Genomic DNA, 21,626 nt, shown 5'->3' with positions numbered 1-21,626 from the left:
CCCATTGCTTTGGCCCACTGGCCACTAAGAATGCTGTCCAAACTGTTCAAAAATGTATCTGGAAACTAAAACAACCATTCCAAGAGAAACAAGGAAAAATTTGACAGTGTTACCACCTTCCAGGGGGAGTATCTTTTTGTGAAAGGAAGTTATAATAAATTTTCTTCTTTAGGTGGTGTAATGTGACCAGAACAGAGAATTAAACCAGCAGCCGTTAATTTTGTTGCTAATTTTTTTTTCTTAATTCACCTCGTGAAAAATTTCCCTTGGTGAAAGCAATCTACCTCTTTAATCTATCTTTTTTGTGCATACAGGAGGTAGTATAGTGTTGGATTAAAAATAGGAGGTATATGACTGAGGTTTCGTAGTGACCAACTTGAAACCTAAGTAAAGATTCATTATATTTGTTTTAGCGTTCGGGTTGAAAAATTTGCTGCAGATGGTTTTTCTGATTGTGTAGAATAGAGGAGCGTGTTTAGAAGGAGAGTAGATGGGTTGAAGAAGAAAATTAAAGGAAAGGGATACAAATGTATATATTCTGGCAGAAGGAAAGAGATTCAGACTTACAGCTTCTAGCATAATTGGAAAGAGGAAAAGCATTGTAATACAAATAAGCTGGGTTAAGTAGAAAGAAGAGTATATCAACAATGCAGTTATTTACATTGCAACATTATAGCAAAGTTTAAAATATTCCCCAAAAAAATTTGCTCTGCAGTTTTAAAGTTCCTAATGCAGTTGGCTGAGAAGTAGAAGTGATACATATTAGATGAGGTTTACCCAATCTCTTCAGGTGTTTTAAAGCATAGGTACAAGTAGATCAAATGATATATAGCTTTATGCCCATCAAAGGTTATACATCTTTATCCTGCTATCTTTATTTTGTTTTGGTGTATCTGTATATCTGCTCTTAAGTCTTTCTAGTAGATACATGAGTAGTGAAAACACAGCTCTATAATATCTGGAAGTGATATCTTACTTGCATAAGACTTTGGGTGTTTGTTTGTCAGTGATGTTCACCCTTGACTTTTCAATGGATTCAGTGATTATTAAGGTGAATGGTGCAAGATGCAATGAGAGATGACCTTCAGCTGCCTTTGTTGACAAAAGGACAGTTTTACTGTCATACTAATAGAACAATATATTTCTGACTACTTAATTTTGTACATGTTTAGACCACTGAGGTAATCTTGGAATGATAAGTAAATTGGTTTTCACCAGATGTTTCTCTAACATCTTGTGTGTAGTGGAACTTCTGTAATTGAAATAGCGTGTTTATATCAGAGCAGAGAGATTTATGTGGCTTGAGTAAGCACTTAGGACAGATGTGCCTCTTGTCATGACAGGCTTCTGTGGAGGGTAATTCAGACATGTATATTAGATATATGCTTGGAATCCCCTTCTGTAGAGGCTTTGTCTTTTCTCTGACTGTTTGGAGCCTGGGAAGACTGCCTTCTGAGATGCTGTGAGTTAGTTTCATGTAAGCCAGTTTTCACTGTAATGATCCACAGCTACAGATTAGGGAGAACAGGAAGGAGAAGACAATTCACCTTTTGAACATGTGAAGCAGTGGCAGGTTGCAAGCATGCAAGACAGAATTTAATCTCTATAGAAATGTTTATTTGCCTCCAGGGCAACCCTTCTGTAGTTTTATCTGCTAATTTATATCAGCGTTGTAACTTGGCTAGCATTTAAACTGTTAATTTTTGTAACTTCAGTTTGTATTTCTTCAGAATCCATTTGATACTTTGGTCCTGTGTTTTGCCACCTAGAACTAATCAGTGGTTTTGTAACTGTATAGGTATCCTTAATAATAAAATTTTGAAGCTGCAGGTGTCACTATTTTCACTGCAGTGATTTCTCCTTTTGAAAGGCATTTATCTCCATAGTGACTTGTGACGATGAGATGGAACTGAAGATCCAGCAGTAGGAACTACATGAAGGCTGAAGGATATGATGGTATTTTAGAAATCTTAACCAAGTTGGTTTTTGTATTGCTTTGAATACTAAGGCAGATGTTTTTTTTCTTTCTAGTAAAGCATAATAATTTGGAATTCCGTGGAACAGGAGGAAGAGCTGACTGAGTGTCAGATAACATTGTGTCAGTTGTACTTTGGTGGATCTGTTCCTGTGATGTTTGTTTTCAGTACAAATCTCTGTTTAAGCAACAAAAGCATCTCAGTTGGCCCTGGCTCTAGAAAAGTAACCCTCATTATTCTTGAAGCCACTGATATACAGCTGTAGCTCATGAAACTGAGAACCAAAACCTTTGACATCTGTTATCACTAGGATCTGGGTGCTTCCACAAGATTAATAACTCTCAGTAAGACTGACATTGGAATGTGTGGAAAGCCTGCTGGCTATTAATGTACATACAGAATGGTGCTAATACTGGGGAAGGTAAATTGGCTTCACCTCTCCTCTCCTCAAGAAGTTGGTTTCCATCGCTTTCAACTCTGCTAGAAAAGCAGAGTTGAAAAACAACAAATCACAGACAAGCATAACAGGATTTTTGTTATTAGATAATTTGTTCTTCCACTTCCATACTAAGTAAGAAACCGTCTTTAAATGGTACCAGCATTAACAGAGTTACACCCTCTCATTCTTTGTAGGGATTGAAACTGGCATGCCATGAAGTGTTGCCTTTCCCCTTTGTTACTGCAACTTGTTTTGGCCAGAGCAGAAGCCAAAGCATCACATAGATGGAAACCTCTGTCAAAAAGTACTGAAAATATAAGGATGACACATTAGACTATTTTTCAGAAGAGTCTGATAGGAAAATAACTTGATGCTTCTTGTAGGGCACTGAAAGTGTTATTGAAGAATATGGAGGAAGCTCAGTAAACATCTCAATTTCAAAGAAAAAGGACTATCACATCATAACCTAGATAAGAGGAGGCTCGGTATTTAATTTCTAACTTTCTGTCTCAGCTCTCTAATGTGCCTTGATTGACTGTTGTCTTTCAGCACTTGCAGTCTGAATCCCCTTTCAGCACTTGCAATCTGAATCTGAATCCCCAGTCTGCCTGGCTCTCGAGGGATAAAACAGTGGGGTCAGATCAAGGATCAGTAATGACTCTTGAAGGTCCATGTGGTAATAAAGTTCTTGGTATACACTTAGTGGTAGAAATTACACAGCTAAATCATATGTATCTGTATCTGGATGACTGCCTGATCTAAGGAACATCTTGTGAAGATATGCTAAGGCAAATTTGATCATATTCATTCTACACTGGGACACATGGAGATACTGAAGAGCTGTCTTGCTGAACAGAATTTCTTTGAGCTGTAATTAATTTCTCATTTTCAAATGCTTATTTTCTTGAGGACAAGTTCCAAGTCTTTCAGGACTGTATGTAAACATACACGAACACTAATGGATTATTACTCCTGTAAGGACACGCATGCATGGTGCACTTCACCAAAGGTTGCTAACAATTTTAAAGTTACTTTAGGCCACCATACTTTCCTTTGTACTTGCACAGTAAGCAAAGAACATGGTGATTTCCTGTATTATGTAGTTTTGCTGCAGCTTTTGGATGGTGAAAGCTGTCTGAATGTGCTTGTAATACCTGATTTGTTTCACCAGTCCCCTTTGCACACTGCTGGTTGGCTCCTACCATGCTACTTAAGATCAGCTTTTAGCCTGTGCCACAGAGGAAGAAGAGGAGTAGTAGTACATAGCAGACCTTCATCTGCAATTTGGCTGGCTCTATGCCTGCACACATAGGAAGAGATTTCTTGCATGGGCCTTGCTGAAACAGGGAAAGGCTGATCTGCCCCTAACAAGCTGATACATGTTCTTCATGTTCTTTCTGGTTTGGATCTCGTTCTTCCCTGGTTGCTTGCAGACTAGGTTCAGTGTCTTTGCTGCCAATCTCTCTTTTGAAGGCTGGGAATGTGAAAAATTTTCTTTCAAATTTTCTACCTATTTTAAACCTCTGTATCACTTGCAGATCTTTAAAATCAGCAGACAAGTTTGAGATTTACTTCCTTGGTGTATTAGCTGTGTTTTGATGTAAGTGCTCTATATCTGTGCCTGAACTTGTTTTGGTAGTGTAGTAGGTTGATGCTGGGTGGATTACAGGCACCCACGGAAGCCCCTCTGTCACCCCCTCTGCACCTGCACAGGGGAGAGAAAATAAAACAAAGGGTTCATGAGTTGTGATAAGGACCAGGAGAGATCACTCATCAAATACCATTACGGGCAAAAACAGACTTGAATTGGAAATATCAATTGAATTTCTTAGCAAAAAACTCAGAGCAGGATAATGAGAAGTAAAAGAACTTCTTAAAAAAAACCCAAATCTTCCCTCCTTCCCAGCTGTATTTCCTCTCTCCATCAACACAGGGAGGCAGTGAATGGGGGTTATGCCCAATTCATCGCACATTGTTCCTGCTGGTGCTCAGGGGGAGGAGTCCTTCTGCTGCTCTGGTGTGGGGTCCCTCCCACAGAGATTCTTCTCCAACATGAGTCTATCCCACAGGCAACAACTCTACAAACTGCTGCAACATGGGTCACTCTTCCTGCACTCTTCCCTCAGGGGTGCAGTCCTTCAGGGTCCCCCATGCAGTCACAAGTCTTGCCAGGAAACCTTTCCCCAGATCTGCAGGTCCCTGCCAGGAGCCTGTTCTAGTATGAGCCTCCTCAGGCATCCACCTGCTCTGGCGTGGGTCTCCTCCACGTGGTACAGGTGGATCTCTGCATCCATGTGGTCCTTCGTGGACTGTATAGAAAGCTCAGCTTTGGTCTTTGGAGCACCTCCTCCCCTCCTCTTCCTTCTGCACTGACATTGGTGTCTCCAGATTTGTTTCCCTCACATATTCTCTCTCCACTCTTCTCTTGATGCAATTACATCTGCACGATAACTATTTTTTCATTCTTCTTCTGAAATATGTTGTCACAAAGGTGTTACTGTCACTTCTGATTGGCTCACTGTTGGCCTGTGGCACATCCATCTTGGAGCCACCAGGGACTGGCTGTGCTAGACATGGGGAAAGCTTCTAGCATCTTCCACCCAACCCACTACCAAAACCTGGCCATGCAAACTCAATGCAGTTATGCCAGATGTTAGTAATCTGTCCACTGTTATCTCAGTCCTGAGTGATCAAACCTGTTAAAATAGGGAAAGTACATTAATTCTGTAACTGTAGAGAGCATGTTGCTTGTTCGTGTTTCATGTATCTTGTTTGTTTTGTCATGAACTAATACAAGTGCAGAAGTAGTACTTGCAGAAGAGGACTTGCACTGAGAGTATTAAACAAGGAGTAATAACTGATTGTAGGTAAAACTCAGAAGCAAATGAGACCATGTTGATTAGCATAAGCAAAATGCATGTGCAATGTCCTAGCAACCTCCTCTGTGTTCTCCATAAAAGTGGGGGTTTTTGGTTTTGGTTTTTTTTAAGGAGGAGACTGAAACAAATTAATATTTCACCTATTTACAAGTTCTTCATTGAAATTCAGGCAAAAACAAGACGAGAGAGTCAAGGCTTTTGGTTTGAAAGTCTGACAGATGGGCAAGGGAGACTTCTGGCAAGTCAGCCTGTTGATGCCGAATAATACAATAAAGAGAACTGAAACAGATGCTGGAAAGAGATACCATTCTTAAAATTAATTTTTTAAAATTTGGATTTCAAGATTGCTATTCCAAGCAGTTATTACAAGGAAATAGAAAAGGAGCCAAGTATATAACTAAGGAATCAGACTTGCAATAAATCTGACTCTTTTGTTGTCCTTCTCTGTGGTCTTTTGTCATGGTAATTTTTCTTACTATCCTGCATCTGACAAAAGAACAAGTTCTGGATACAAAAGAACTATGGAAGTACTAATTATTTTGTTAGAACTTAATACAAATCAAGGTAATTAGACTTAAATAACCTCTTACCAGGAAGGTATGTACAAAGTATGTATCTGTTCTGATATATGCTACGCTGTCCTGCTATTGACCTCATTCAGACAGAAATGGTCTGTGAACAATAAATTTGTTTGTTCCTCATTGTGATTATGGAGGGAAGCAAAAAAATTCCCAAACCCCCTAAACCCATACTTTCTTGTCTCAAAGTATTACTCCAACTATACAACATCACTGTACATCTCTAAATTAAATTACTGCATTTAAATTTAAAATTACATTTTGTTATTCTGCCAGTTCTTTAGGCAGAATGGGTACAAGCTGGAAAAAGAAACACTATGTATATTCTAGGAAGCTTTTCACTTTGCAATCAATGAGTGACTTGCTAGCAATTTCTTTTAGCACTTCTTCATCTGCTAGATGAAGTTAGACTTAAAGTTAGACTTAATTTGAAGAAGAGGCCTAAAGGAAGGCACCTTCTCTACCTTGATTTCTTGTGGTGGTTCTGTTGTGCACTGAAGTATTCTAAATATGCTTTTTTTTTGCCAAAATGAAGAGAACAGTAACTAGGCCTCAGTCTCTTATCTCTGTGATTAGGAAAAAGGAGCATTCAGTCATGTCAGAAATTTTGCAAAAGAAGCAAGAGCCAGGAGCTTAACCATAGGTCTAATTTCTTCACACCTTGAGTTGTCCCACAGAAATCTTTGAAGTAGTATTTTGTGAAATCTGTTATTTAAGTAAAAGCAGTATTTTAACATTTTAAATGTGTGTTACTTATAATGTAGAAGGGTTCAAATAACATATTTGGGTTTTATTTGGTGGGAACTCTCATTTTAATTATTGGAAGGAATGACACTGCCCGCCCCGCCTCCCCCACCAAAAAAAAAAAAAAGAAAGCTGTATTAGCTTGAGGCTGACACTTCAGTCTTTTCATTTCATGGACTGCTGAAAATGGTCCTGAAGATTATTTTCTATAATTTTTGCAGCATATTTGCCTTTTATAGGTTTTGTTATGATCCATGATTGTTTGATATGGAGGTTATGGGGTCTCTTTTGTTTGGGGGTATTTTTGGTTTGTTTTTTTTTGCAATTGATATATCCATAGAAAAAGAAAACAACATCCTCATGTTTTCTAAGAACCTCTTTCTGTTGTGTCTGTAATGACATTACAAACAAAGTAGCCGTGTAGTGTAACTGGCTTGGTGATTTTTTATGTGAAGTCTTTGGAATAATACCAATAAAAATATTTCTTTCTTTGTGGTGCTTTACAAAGTGACTTAAAAACATTTCAGAGGCTTATGGCTCCATTAGTTATGGAAGCTTAGTGCCCTCATATTCTGTTTCTTTAGTCATATTCTTATGTTTCTTTAGTCACATTGCTACTGTGACTTGTGTGGTCACTTTGCCCTAAGAGGATAATGAGGTGCTGCTAAAGCAGAGTGGATACTTGTGGGCTCTGGTTTACACTCGGTGGTGTAACAGTACAACTTTCCAACTACAGAGGAATATATCTTATATATCAGCATTCTTGAGTTCTGCAAGTTCTTGGCTGTGGACTGAAACAGGGCAGAAAAAAGTTGTTTAATAATGATGGGGGAGGGAGCCTATGGGGGTCTATATGCCCTCAGGAATTAGGCATGTTATTACTGATCAAAAATAATTTTTTTCAATAGTGATTTTAAAAAAACCTGTGCATAGAGCTTCTACTCCTAACACATTTACATGAAGGGTATATCCAGCCTATGTGTGTATCTGGATTTACAAAAAAGTCCTCTAAGCAGTTCAAGAAAATGATGCTATTACTGGCTTGCTGAGAGAGGATTAATTAGGAAATGTCTTCCCTTATCTGGATTTCTAGAAGTTACAGTGGTTCACTTCCTCTTGGCAGAGTATTATACAGAATGACACTAGGCACTATATTAAATAATTATGTTATTACGTATTTCTTCTCTGGGACTTGGTACTTTGGTTAAATTTGAAGTTATTTGCTAGAGAACTGTTCAGCTGTCAGATGAATGAATCAGTCTGAAATAACCTGTAATAGGGTATGTATGTTTGAATAATGAAAAGCCAGAGAAAATCTTCCAATTTGGGGGATCTCCAGGAAAATACTTTTTTGCATAAATACTAGCTTTACTCTGCATACGTTTTATTCCCAACCCCCCCTCTTTTCTCCAGTACTGATACTCGAAAAGGTGGAAAATGGAGATCTGAGCAACAAGATGTTGAAGATCACGGATTTCGGCTTGGCCAGGGAGTGGCATAAAACTACCAAAATGAGCGCAGCTGGGACATATGCCTGGATGGCTCCTGAGGTCATCCGCTCTTCCATGTTCTCCAAAGGCAGCGATGTTTGGAGGTATTGATTTGGCATTAAGTCACTGGATACTAAAGAGTAACTAGACCTGCCAGGAAGTCTTTTATGTGTAAGAATGAGTAATGGTGAACCAAATATTAAAACTCAGGTCTTATGAAAACTTTATCCACCAGCTTTCCATCTGTAAGACTTATCTCAGACTTATTGTTACTGTAGAAAATAAGTGGTGTACCAGCTACTGCATGCCTCTAAATTTTTGTTGTTCTATAAGTTTTCATTCAGATTATTTTGAGATCCATAATCCAAATCCCCTCTACTTTATCTTAACCAGACATTTTGGGCTTATTTGGCTATTGACTGACATAATCAAAGGCCATAATACAATCTGAGAAGTACTTTATTTTTATACTGTTTTACATACAAGATAATTTTGAAATACTTTGTTTTGGTAGTAATCTGTCACTAATGTACATGCACACACACACTGTACTTAATTGAATTCCCTATCCTGTTTCAATCCCAAAACTATGTTTTTTGTTTTCATAATAATTTTATTAATTATTTTCACCCTTCTAGTCTTTCACATAGGATAATAGATCTCTTATCTGGGTCCATCTGAGTATGTAATCCATAAATAGTAACTTGCACACACACACACACATATCTATATATCTATATATCTATATATCTATATATCTATATATCTATATATCTATATATCTATATATCTATATATCTATATCTATATATCTATATATATCTATATATCTATATATATCTATATATATATCTATCTATATCTATATATATCTATATATATATATATATATATATATATATTGTCTTATTGATTCATGCACTGGAATTTCTGTGAATGAGCTAATTTGGTGGGGAGGAATGTAAGGGTTGGCCCATATACTTCCAGACATTGAGTTTGAATGCCACTGTTAAGTGGATTGGTAAATACAGAATTCAGTAAATAGCTCTAGGACAACGACTTTTCTGGATGTTGGATGATTTAGAATTAGTACTGAACATCTGAAACAGATAAAATAGAGAGAATTTTGTTTTTCTTGTGGAGAAAAATGTGTTGAAATGTCAGGATCTTTGTCTTCATAGCAGTAAGATTTTGTTGCTGGTCACTAATGCTCCTCCACAAGTGAGTGCATGCTGTAAAACCCACCAGGATAAAGAAATAGCTCAGCTGGTAGACATGTCTGGCTCTTATGGCAGCTATTTAGTGTGGAGATTTTAATTTTCCTTGTCCAGTTTTGCTGATTAGATAATGTATTGCCTTGTGATAAGTCTCTGAACTTGTATTTTGCACTCTTAATAGTGTGGATAAAATTCTGATTCTGTAATTAAATGTGGTAGCCTCCGTAGCTAATCTGAGACAGATTGAGCAAGAACCAGACTTTTATTTGGAGTGAAGTCTGGCAGAAATGGAAATTTTAAGGCTGTGCACCTTTTCTGTGCATGTGATGATGGTACTGGTTTGTACACAGCTTGTCAACCTCAAACCTAAACTTGCTGTTCTCTGAAACAGTGCCAGGAAGGGCCTTTAAGGGTAGCCTAAAGGAAAGGAGGAACAGTTTTCCTGTAGTTGTAACTTTAGTAATCCAGGCATGCTATGAACAGATCAGTAGATTTTCTGTACCAGTATGAATTAATTTTAAAAAAGTTAAGAATTATCCAGATGGTTGGTGATTCTCATGAAGTGCCTCTATGCCTATGCAAAAGTACCAGTTTGGTCATTGATTTAAGGACTGTGAATCACTTCAGGACTTAAGGACTGTAAATAACTGAAATTATTTGTTCATTTTTCAGAATACTTTACTTCTACTTTTAAGATTCCTTCATCACTTTCTCTTGTTATAGTTACCAGTCTTCCCTTGAGTTCCTCACAATACTCTTCCTTAAACAGAGAGTCATTACCATTAAGGGAATTTATATACTGTCTCTGAATAAGCTTTTTCCTTCTGTTGGCTAAAACCTCTATTCATAGTTAAACAAGCTGAAAAGAGCATGCAGAGGACAAATGCTTGCCAGTGCGATCACTTCTAGTCTGCCAATGATTGTGAGCCCTAGATTTTGTAAAAGCGGTCATGGACTTGTGTAATAATTCCTGTCCCCACCCAAGGATGCAACCTGAAATTCTTAACAGGATGAACTTTTTTATCCTATTAGACTTGCTCCTCCTCTTGTCCAGTTCAACCACTTGGTTAATCACTGGAGTCATAGGGTTTTTTTTTGCCTGACAGCCTTCCAGTTAGTCCATGCAGCATCAACAGAATTGTCTCTAATGTTTGTGAACCCTTTTATTTCAACACCTTTTCTTTAAAGCTTATTAAATACCGCTGGCTGAACTGTTGCCCAGCCTTTGAACAAGAATCTTGTTCTCCTTGTGTTCTTGCTGCACAAACAGCTGAAGAAGATGCATGCTAGGACTGAAATTTCCTGAGTCAGCCTTATCATAACTGACTGCTTCATCTTTCCAAAACATGTTTCAAGCTCCATTTAAAAAAGCTCCATCTGCTTAGTCTGGAGTAAGGGTTGGCAAAGAACTTAAGAAGAGTGAGGAATGGCCACACATGGTATTTATCACCAGGGTCTGGGCCACTGTGGAGTTTGTTCATAGTACCAGTACTTAGTAAATCTTGCTAGTGAAAACTTGTTGCTGTGAATTTTGCTGTGCTGTACTCACAAGCTCTAGATATACAGTAGGAGCCTTGTGCTTATATTGTACAGAGGACAGTGAAACTACAGTTCTATTTAAATAAGTCCCTTCCTGTAAATCTGTTATGTGTTTGTATTTGCTTTGGATTTACAAGGGTAAAGCTGAAGCTTAGATATTACAGCTCATCCACTACTGTATGCTAATGTTAGCAGGCATATAAATAACATTTTTCTGTCATTTGGCTGTTTAAATATATTTCTTGTTTGCTGTACACATAGTTTTTTACTTGTACTACTTACAACAGTCATATTGTAAGTACTGTTGGTGTGTGGAACATAAAAGCACCATACAACCATCATCTGGGTTCTCTGTGCTCCTCAATTTAGATGTTTTTAAGCTATATCTACTCTGAGACCAGTGAAATAATTGGGAATTTAATTTCCATTTAGGAATGGAATACCAGCTCTAGCTAAAACCATCAGATGAGCAGATCAGGAAGTTTCAGGCATTCAGTGCTGGGTGTACAAACTTCAGTCATTAGATTATTTGGTTTTAATCAGGTGTTGGTCAAGCACCTTCATCCACAACTGACCGCTTGTAGGCTTCTGTAGTTTTCTGTGTGTAATGAAGCACGGTCAAGATTTCAATACCTGGCAGGTAAATGCTGATTAGCAATATTAGGAGAAACTCACTTGGGAGAAGCACATGATATTGATTGTTGTGAAATGGGCAGGAAAGGTCATCTCTGGAACTGTCAGTTCATTAACATGCAAAATACCAGCTGTAATGAAGTTTGGGTTGTTTTTTTTCTTAATGAAAGCCATGTTCTAGTTGCTGTTGGAGCTGGGATCTTTTTGTTGGGCTGATAATTCCTTCCTCATGGAAAGTGTTGAACCTGGGGAAATGGATAAGAGAAGCCTATGGTGCATATGCCAAGGAACAGTACCAGTGAGAAACAATTACTTGTTTTTTAAAAGTTCACAGACTAACAAGGGAGGTGGCAAAATCACATGTGAAATCCTGCAGACCTCCTGCCTCCCTTGCCCTGAAAATCCATGAGTAGGATTGAACCTGATGTTAAATGGCTTAAGGGATTACTGGATCACTGAAAGATGGTTAATTATTCACACAAGTGTCAGTTGACTTGGATGCATGGGTTGTGTCACATGGTTCATTTCATAATTAAAGTCCAAAAATTACTACTAGGTGCTGGAAAATAAATGAGCTTGATCACTTTTTCTTCTCCCCACCGAGAATATGTAGAAGCCCTTTTTTCTTTCTTTCTATGCCTTTTTTGTGTAAGTCTTCTGATCTGTCTTTTTCCTTTGTACTTCCCAATCTTTTGCTTGAGAGTTAATAGGAAAGCACTGTTCAGCACCTCTCTTGGTGTTTATTCACTTGGGATTATTGTTCAAGTGCCACAAAGCAGTATTCTCCAGTTCTGTGGAAGCAGTATTCTCAGCAATGAGCTGTAAGTATAGTGGCATTGAGTTTTCTCAGAAGCAAAGTGACCTTTCCTGCAATATACACTTCTAGTGTCACATTAGAAGAAACACCAATCTGTCTATTCCTTTTTCCTTTAAAAATTACCTTGTAGAAAAAGTGCTTTGAACACATCAGTAGTGCTTTATCCAATACTAGTGTTAAAGTAATAATACAGCTCTTTGGTAGATTTTATTACCTTTTACTATCAACAGTGATATCCAAACTGAAAAGTAACATGAATGATCAATCAGATTTAGACAGTCCAAATATACATTCAGTTCAGCTTCCATTTTCTTTGAGTGTTTTATAAATCCTAGAAGGCCAGGAAGAAATTGGGAACTACTTAGACTCTAGTTTATTTTTTCAAATAATGCTTTTGAGACACTAAGAAATGATAAATTATAATTTCAGGAGTATGAATTACATAAGAAAAAAACCAAAAGATTGTGTAGGACAAAAAATATATTCTGCTTAATAAAGTGAAATTGTTGTGTTAACAGCAAAGGTTGGATCTTTAGTTACTAAAATCCTTTATCTAAGTAGGAAAAGTACTGTTAAAAGTGTCCAACTAAGGTAGCAGCAGTTACAGTGAATGTTAAAGATGTGATGGGTTGGAAGGGAGATCTCAGGGGTACAGTTTGTGATAACGTACTCCCAAATGAATAGGGAAACTTGCTTTGAAACAAGAAAAGCTTACTATTTTTAGCTTTATATTATATTTATATTTTAACTGTTTCATGGAGCAGCTATTGAAGGAGCATGTTGGAAGAGAAGCAGTTTTTCATTTGGTCTTCAGTTGTGCTTAGGAGGCTTTCAAGGTGGTACAGTATGACGTGGTCCAAATATATGTATATTAAGATTTTATATTTTGCAAGCACAATTAAGAAAAATTAGTCCATTACAGTAGTGTTTAATCTCAGGATTATTGACAACATTGGGAACTTTGTGTAAAAACAACAAAAGCAGAACACACAACATGGATATCTTTTCAGGACACTGTTAAAGCTCTGACTCAATGTATGGGAAATCCTTTAAAAGAATGAAGAAGGCAGTGTAGAAAAGACTACTGAAAGACATATTTTTAAAAGCTCAGTCGGTATCCAAATGAGGAAGATGATGCATTGACTAGAGCTCTTTCAAACTGAACATAAAACAAAGAAGATAAAAGGGTTTTGAAGAGAGTCCTCTTACAGCATAAAACCGAATCCCTTGCTTTCAAATGCAGCCCAGGTGAGAACCCTGCAGGAGAACATAACAGCCCAGAGGTGGGCAAAATGTGGGAGTGCAAAGAAAATAAGGCTATACTAGAAAAAAACCTCAGTGACCTGTGTCTGCCAGAATAGAGCAAAGAGGCATTTTAAGCTGAAAATTTCTCTTTAAGGGAGTCAAGCCTGGAGGACATATCTTACTGAAGTAAAATTCATAGAGGTACTAAAAATGACTGATTAAATGAGCAGTAACAATTCCTGAGATTTACAGTAACACCCAAGATTTCTACAAGAACATGAGAGTCAGCTGAGTTAGTAGCTGTGCTGTGCAATCTGGTGTAGTACCAGAGAAATGGAAGGCAGCAGACATGGTGGCAGGTCTTAAAAGAGCTTCCTAAGGATTAGCAAGTATTATCTTGAGTTCTTCTCAATGGTAGAAACAGCACTATAGAGCAGGGAGCTGGTGGACATGTGAGCATATCTGGGGAAGAGCCAGCTTTTTAGAAGAAAATGTAATGCCTTGTGAAAAGGGAAAAGTCTTGAAGGAGATACTGAATTTGTAGATAAGTGGTGAGGTTGCTTATACTTATATTTAGATTTATAAAGACTTTAAGCAAAATCCTTCATAATAAGCATTTAAATAAAGTAAATCAATGTGGGAAAAGTGGGCAAGTATTTTTCCCATCATTTAATCAGTTATTAATTAATAAAATAATGAATCAGTTTCCTTGGTGGGGAATTCTGTGTTCAACACAATCATAAGTGATTTGAAAAAACAGTACATGGTTAGGTAGCATGGTTGATGATACCAAGTTATTCAGGATAAGAAAAATTAATGTACTGCAGAGAAATGAGGAAAAGTTTTACTATCATGAATGATAAAATAGGTGGTAATGGTAATAAATACAAAGTAGTACCCATGGGAGAATTTCATATGTACAATTTATGGACTCTAAATTTTACTGTTGTGATTCAGTAAAAACACATTGGAGCTACTATGGATAATTTAGCTTATTTTGTAAAGAGTGAGAAAGGCAACTGGCAAATGAAAATTTAGTAGGAAAGAAAGAAAACAAGCAATATCATTTGTGCCTCTACCCATATCTTTAAAACTTTGTGACTTTTGCTCATTCCAACAGAAGATGTCAAAGTCAATGAAAGATATGAAGTGGCTTCTGTTCAGGACAGTAATTAGACTAGGATTTAGCTAGATTAGGATTTGGGGGCCTGGAAAAATGATGATATAGGCAGGATGTATGGAAGCCTGTGAAATCATGGACAGCATTGAAGGAGCTAATAGGGAACATATGTTTACTCTTTCTTGTATTGAAAGAACTACAGAGAAGCCAATGAAATTACCAAGTGTCAAGCTGAAAATACATACACAGAAGTAATCTTTGGCAATGCATCATTAAATCTGTGGAGTTCACTACCACAGAATATAATGGATGGTAAATGGGTTGAGAAGAGAGTAAGAGATCAACGGAAGAAAAAACCGTCAGGTCACCAAGGGTGAAGAAGCAGTTTCTGTTTTGGATTTCCTAGAAGCAGGAAAAATATTCTGAGCTTATGTTTTTCATTATATACTTTGGGGGAGAACAGTCCTGGAACTATTTCCATAACTTCATAGGTAGTATTTTGTAGATTATCTTAAGATAACAACTCAATTCTGAAGAAGTATTTTTCACTTATTTTTAGAAACCACAAGCCACCAAACAATCTTCGTCATATTGTTGGGTGTTTTGAGAGGTTCTGTTTTGAAACTGAATTAGAAGATTTATGGTTTTCAGATTGTTCCCAGTTTCAGAGAGAAAATTATTTTTCCTACAAAGTGAAAATGTAATCTTATTTCAGACTTAAAAAAGCAGGTAGAATAGGGCAGATCACCAGCTTGGCACTCATTATAAGCTTGTCCTGCAAACTGCAATTTCTTTAGTATACTAAACTCCCAGGTTCAGGTACCTTGTTGCTTAACAAAGGCTGTGTTAAAGTCAAACACCTGTTCTCTTTTTTGTTTCCTTCCCAATAGTTATGGTGTGCTGCTTTGGGAACTGCTGACAGGAGAAGTACCATTCAGAGGAATTGATGGTCTTGCAGTAGCATATGGTGTTGCTATGAATAAGCTTGCCCTTCCAATCCCTTCTACGTGTCCTGAGCCTTTTGCCAAACTCATGGAAGGTAAGCCTGCTGTGGTGTGTGTGGTTTGTGCTGTTTCTAGACTGCTGTTGAGCATGGCCTCTTTGTGTTCGTTTTCTCACCTAAGGGCACAGATTTCTCCAGTGGCTTTATCCAATGGTGCAGGTGAGCCAGGCCTGACTGTAAGTGTCCTGTGACAGTCAGTCTACTACCAGAATAATGAAAGATTTTTTATTAACTGGCTCTGTAGGAAAAGGGGAGCTATTGCTGTTATCTCTTAGCTTGTTTTCTGGTAGTGAGGACTGACCAACACCAAAACTTGACATATTTAGGTCTTGTTTGAAGTCTAATTTGTTTTAAAATTCATAGCTCAAACATCTTGCTAATAGTGTCAGATTGGTTTGAAATGAAAATTTATCCTACTGACATTTCAGGGAGAGGTTTTAAATGTGGCTTTGACATTCCAAAACAACCCATATTTTCAGTCAGAATGATGTGATTTTCTGCTTTGTCCGTGGAGGTAGTTCGTGCCTAAGGTGGGCTACAGAGAGGTGAAAGAAATACAGCAGTTAGTCATCAGAACTGCTCTAGTTATTAAAAAGGGTTGTGTGAGGTTATTTTCATGTGTACTTTGTGACCTGGTCTGCTCGCCATTGAAACTGCTTTCATGTCTCTTGAGCTTCTGTTGTTCCTCTCCATTTCTCCCCCCCTTTCTCCTGCCCTCTCTCTCTTACCTTCAGTATTTTTGTCAGTGTCCCTATTCCCAAATATTTGTAGGTGTTTATATGCAATAAACATTTTTATACCCATCTGTCAGAAAGGAAAACAGATAAAGAGAAATCAAACTTGGTTTATATAGTCTTGGTGACCAAAGAATGAGTCTCAACATAGAATTGTTACTCTGTGGCCTCTGGTGGTGTTTCTAGCCTCAGGAAAGGAATATGAATCATAAAGAAAATGTTTCTGATGGATTTTTTTTCCCTGCTTTTGGAATACTTTTTAATTTCTCTGGTGTTTTCATTGGGTTACAGGCTACAGTTAATTTAAAGTGAAAAATTTCATGTATGTTCTGCTACCAAAGAAATATCCTACTGGACAGTAAACAATAGAGTTGCAGGTAGAGTAGCTTGGAGGCAGTGAAAAGTGAAAAACTCCATGTGAAAGAGTGGGTGAAACTACCAGCTCAGTGTTGTGCCAGGTAGTTTATTTTGACATGCTTTCCCAACATGCTTTTCTTATCTATAAGTGAGGATTTCAAAATCATGCCCTCTATTGGGAAAGTTGGGTGGAGGCATTTGGCCAGTGCCTGAACCCAGCAGCCTAGGGGTGAGCGTTTTGGAGCACCTGGCTTCTCCGTGAGCAGGGGGAAGATGGGAACAAAGAACCCAATTACTTTCTGACCTTTCACCAAAGCTGTGTTTCAAACAGGCTGTTTCCCATCTCGGGTGAACTCTTCTTCCCCTAGTGGTGCTTTCACTTTTGAATTACTGCCATGGTGGTCTTCAAACAAAGCTGAACTTTCGCTCTTCACAGAAAAGTTATGTTAAAACTGTCCTCATTAGTGCAAATAATGGCTGATCTAGGCCTGGGAAAATAAAAGCCACAGGCCACCTGCTAGTTATCCTGTTCACTCATTCATGCATTTGGCTGGCTGCAGCATTTTGTTTTACTTTGGGTCATGTTTGCTTTGCCATGTTTAAAACCTGAGGTAAAGAGACAGGGATTATGGCACTGACAGTCTAGCTGTAACACCCATTGCTACTAATTGGCCAGCAGCAGGGGATCATCACAGCACTCTTTAACATCCTCAGTTCTCTATTTTGAAAAAAAGAAGCAAATTAAGAAGCCATAAATACAAATGTATTTATGTATACAGGTTTTGTGAAGTGATTTTTATTTTTAATTACAGCTGCCCCTTGGTGTACTTCCGTTCACAAAACTGATGAATGAACTTCTTTTAGGACATCATCTAATATTTTTAACAATATTCCCTTTTTTTCTCACTTCAAGGTCTAGAAAACTTTTAGAACATTTTTTATAATTCATGTCTTGTGCTGCAGTAATGCTTGTCTTATGTCCCGTGACCATGTAGAGCAATGCTGTATGTTGAGAGAGACCCATGTGTTAGTTACTTCCATTCATGCTGAAAAGCTGTATTCCTTACAAATACATGTGAGTGTGAAGTTTTTGTGTTGGGTTGCTCTGGAATTTTGGCATGCAGGCATCTAGCAGTACTAAAGAGAATAAGGACACCTGAACCTGTGTAAGTGCTGGTATAGGACAACTTAGAATGAGAATGAGATTTTTTTTTTTCTGCTGGAGTAGAAATGAGGGAGAAGGAAGAGAGAGGTCTGAATGAGTGCAAATTTTCTATTCAAAAGTGTTGTTAAATCAAATGTTTTGATGTCATGGTTTGGGAGATTGCTTGTAATGGATTGGGGGTTACTTCATACTATCTTCTGTTTCTGTGTTCAATTCCCATCACTGTAAAACATTGCCTTTTGTAGTGTTGCTCATTGAGCTGCTTTGTGTGGTAAGATAGCTACCTGCAGTTCTGTTTTTAGAGCTCTGTAATTGGCTGAATAATTGCACTAGATTGTAAATGAAAAAAACTTGTTTATATCTGTGGTTTCTCCTAAAAGCAAAAGAAAAATGACTGATTAATTTTCTCTCAAATAATAAAGAAGGACCTGTAAAAATGGGAGAACTCCAAATGCACCATTTGATGTCATTATTTACTTGAATCTCCCATTTTCACACAAGTTATGCCCAGTTTGCTTTGCAGGAGAGGTTTTCCGTTCTGAGAAAAGATTCATAATGACTCAGCTCAGTATTAGATTTTGGCATCAGGGAAATCCCTGATAGATATCCTCTTGCAGTATGACTGTTAACTCTGCAGTGTAACTATTATAAAAGAAGTATTTGCAAGAGCCTTGCATAACATTTCTACTCTGTGAACACATATATGCATCTTAAAGCAAAATGTTAAAGGAAATTATTTGTTATTTTTAAAAAATGCTTTGAGATGTACACTTCTGTAAAATTAATAAATCCATATTTTACTTGACGTATTATTGCAATAGAACCTAGAGACCTAGGTAGTTAGGTAGTTCAAGATTTTAAGTGTTGTTGGATATTGTACAAGCATGAAAGCATGAATTCTGTATTTGACAATAGTCGGTGCAGGTGGGCAGTGGGAAAGCTGGGGTAACACAGGTAGTGTGTATGCCACTCTTAGCCACTGGGGATCAGTAAAGTACTACCTGTCCTCTCAGACCTTCATACTTAGAGATGCTTGACAGTTGTTTGTCTTTGTTCTGTTCTAGATTGCTGGAACCCTGACCCGCACTCACGACCTTCCTTTGCCACTATCCTAGACCATCTTACTGCCATAGAAGAGTCTGGTTTTTTTGAAATGCCCAAAGATTCCTTCCACTCCCTGCAGGAAGACTGGAAACAAGAGATCCAAGAGATGTTTGATCAGCTTAGAGCCAAAGAAAAGGTAAGTAGAGAGTAATGCTCCCTGCTTGGGCTCTCTGGATTGTAATTTCCCCATTTCATAGTTCAAATGGGGATCACTGTTTCATGCATCCCAGAGCTAATTTTGTCTGTGTTTTGCTGGAGTTTATATTAAGTCCCTGAATCAATGGCAGGTTATGATGCACACAAGGGTAGAATCATGAGAAAAATAAATATCCACATCCTCAGCTGCTACTCTTTCTAATATTGTAGTGAGCTTCCATTATACTCTGTGCAAATTGCTGTGATGAGTTGATTGTTTATTGCATTTGATAACTATTCACTATTAGCATCTTAATTGAGAAACCCACTGAAAACTGTTAACAGGAGATGTAGGAGGGTAGTTTCAGCATATATATACTCTAGTTAACATTGCAGCTTTGTTTCTGCTGGGTTTGTGTTTTCAAGGATTTGAGCACAACCAAAATGCATGGACTAATAAACATGAGTGCTACCAGGGGAAGGGTCCAGTAACTGCTATAACTGAAGTCCATCTGGGCAAATAGCAGGAAACAAAAATGTTAGCAGGAATAACAGGATTGATGACCATCAGCCTTGAAAAGGAGATGTGACAAAGCTGACGATTTCTTCAATCATGCTTGCAGAGAGCAGCTTGCTGCATCTAATTTAAGGTCCTTACAGAGACTGTCTTTAGTTGGTAGTAAGAAAAACTGCAGCAGAACCAAAATTACTAATGTAATAATATATTTGTAAGTTCACAGTTTCTTGCCTGAAAGTAAACTCATAACAAGCAGCTGTCTTGATTTGGGCTCAGAGGTTGGGTTTGGGAGGCAGAGAGAGAAGGAAAAGAAGACTTTGCGTGGGAGGAAAGAAGTCAGCTTCTACAGGAATACTTAAAATGTTTCTATTCATCTATTTTAGTAGCTTTTGGGAAAAATAAATTACCTGATAGGCATTTCCTTGCTACTGTTGTCCCATGGTGTATCTGTGTTGGAACAGTTTTTGAAAACCAGAAATTTCAACAGACAAACAGTACTTAAAATGCACTGCCCTCAGGCTGGGTACTGTGTTCCTCTTAAGCAATAGGGAAATAATTTTATATGCCATTCATTATTGAACTTATTGAAATCTCCCTAGTGATGAGCCAAGTAACAATGCCATTATTAAAAACATCTAAACTAAAATGTATTTGATTATCTATCTGATGTTTAACTTGAATTAATTGAGGGAGTTTTTGCCTTCTGCACTAGAATTGGCCATCTGGAGAGAATTATTCAAAGGGCTGAATTCTTTTGTCCTTGTGGTGGGAGGAGAGGAGCACAGTGGGATTTTGGGATTTCAAGGACAGTTTCAGTCAATTCGTTTTGTCAGCAAGGGATAGATCGAAAGGTTTGCCTTATGTGCCATTGCCAGGACCATGCTGAGATGGCTTTTGAATATCCCCAAGGAGGGAGACTCCACAGCCTCTCTGGGTAACCTGTGCTGGTGCTCAGTAATGCAGTAAAAAAGGATTCAGAGAGTGTCCCCTGTTTTTCAGTGTGTGCTTGTTGCCTCTTGTTCTGCCACTGGGCACTGCTGAAGAGAGCCTGGCTTTATCTTTTTTTCACCCTTCCTTTGGGTTTTTATATACACTGGTAAGATACCCCTTCACCCCACCCAAGCCTTCTGTGGGCTAGGATGAACAGTCCCATCTCTCTCAGCCCTTCCTCATAGGAGAGATGCTCCAGTCTCTTAATCACCTTCATGGCCCTTCATTGGACTCTCTCTGGTATGTCCATATCTGTCTTGTACTGGAGAGCCTAGAATTTGACACCGGATTTCAGGTGTGGCCTCACAAGTGGTTGTGTCTGAATTTTAATACTGGTACGAGGGGCCTTGAATAGCAAGCATTGAAGTCCTTGAGGAATGTTTTTGGCTCTCAGCTGAGCCTTTAACCAGTGGTGTTTGTGATTCTGTGAGTGGAAGCCATTGAAGCTGTGCTTTCAGAACCAGTAATGTTAGTCTTAACCCACAGGTCACAAGGCAGCTTTTTGTTTCTACGTTCTTATCTCCCTGCAGGAGCTGCGCACATGGGAAGAAGAGCTGACTCGTGCTGCTGTTGAACAGAAGAACCACGAGGAGCTGCTACGAAGGCGGGAGCAGGAGCTGGCAGAACGCGAGATTGACATCCTGGAAAGGGAGCTCAACATCATCATCCACCAGCTGTGTCAGGAGAAGCCTCGGGTCAAGAAACGCATGGGGAAGTTCAAGAGGAGCCGGCTCAAGTTAAAGGATGGCAATCATATCAGCTTGCCTTCAGGTTGGTGATGTGGTGACATGGGAGTAACCTGTAGGTTTGATACTACTGACCCTTATGCACTAGAAAGGATTTGATGTACTTCAGGAAAAACATGACTCTTTGGGATCAATAAACTAGATTTAATGCTCTTGTGGCTAGCATTGCCCAAAGTTCCAATATGAAGGCCAAAAGTA

The 21,626-nt window shown here is 38.2% G+C and overlaps 1 protein-coding gene across 12 annotated transcripts in view; it reads left to right on the top strand.

The window, feature by feature from the left end:
• Positions 1-21,626, top strand: part of MAP3K9 (mitogen-activated protein kinase kinase kinase 9) — a 140,781-nt gene that overhangs the window by 19,602 nt on the left and 99,553 nt on the right. For all 12 annotated transcript variants that reach the window (XR_010364627.1, XR_010364626.1, XR_010364625.1 and 9 more), the window contains exons 3-6: positions 8,030-8,210; positions 15,568-15,716; positions 19,001-19,176; positions 21,213-21,453. Coding sequence is in view for 3 of the 12 variants with exons in the window: in XM_064424403.1 (XP_064280473.1) it covers positions 8,030-8,210; positions 15,568-15,716; positions 19,001-19,176; positions 21,213-21,453 (747 nt within the window). In the remaining 9 variants the exon portion in view is untranslated. The remainder of the gene's footprint in view (positions 1-8,029; positions 8,211-15,567; positions 15,717-19,000; positions 19,177-21,212; positions 21,454-21,626) is intronic.

Source organism: Passer domesticus, chromosome 6, assembly GCF_036417665.1.
Source record: "Passer domesticus isolate bPasDom1 chromosome 6, bPasDom1.hap1, whole genome shotgun sequence".
Taxonomy (NCBI): Eukaryota; Metazoa; Chordata; class Aves; order Passeriformes; family Passeridae; genus Passer; species Passer domesticus.
Note: the sequence above shows the minus strand (reverse complement) of the source record. Positions and strands in the feature narration are given on the sequence as shown.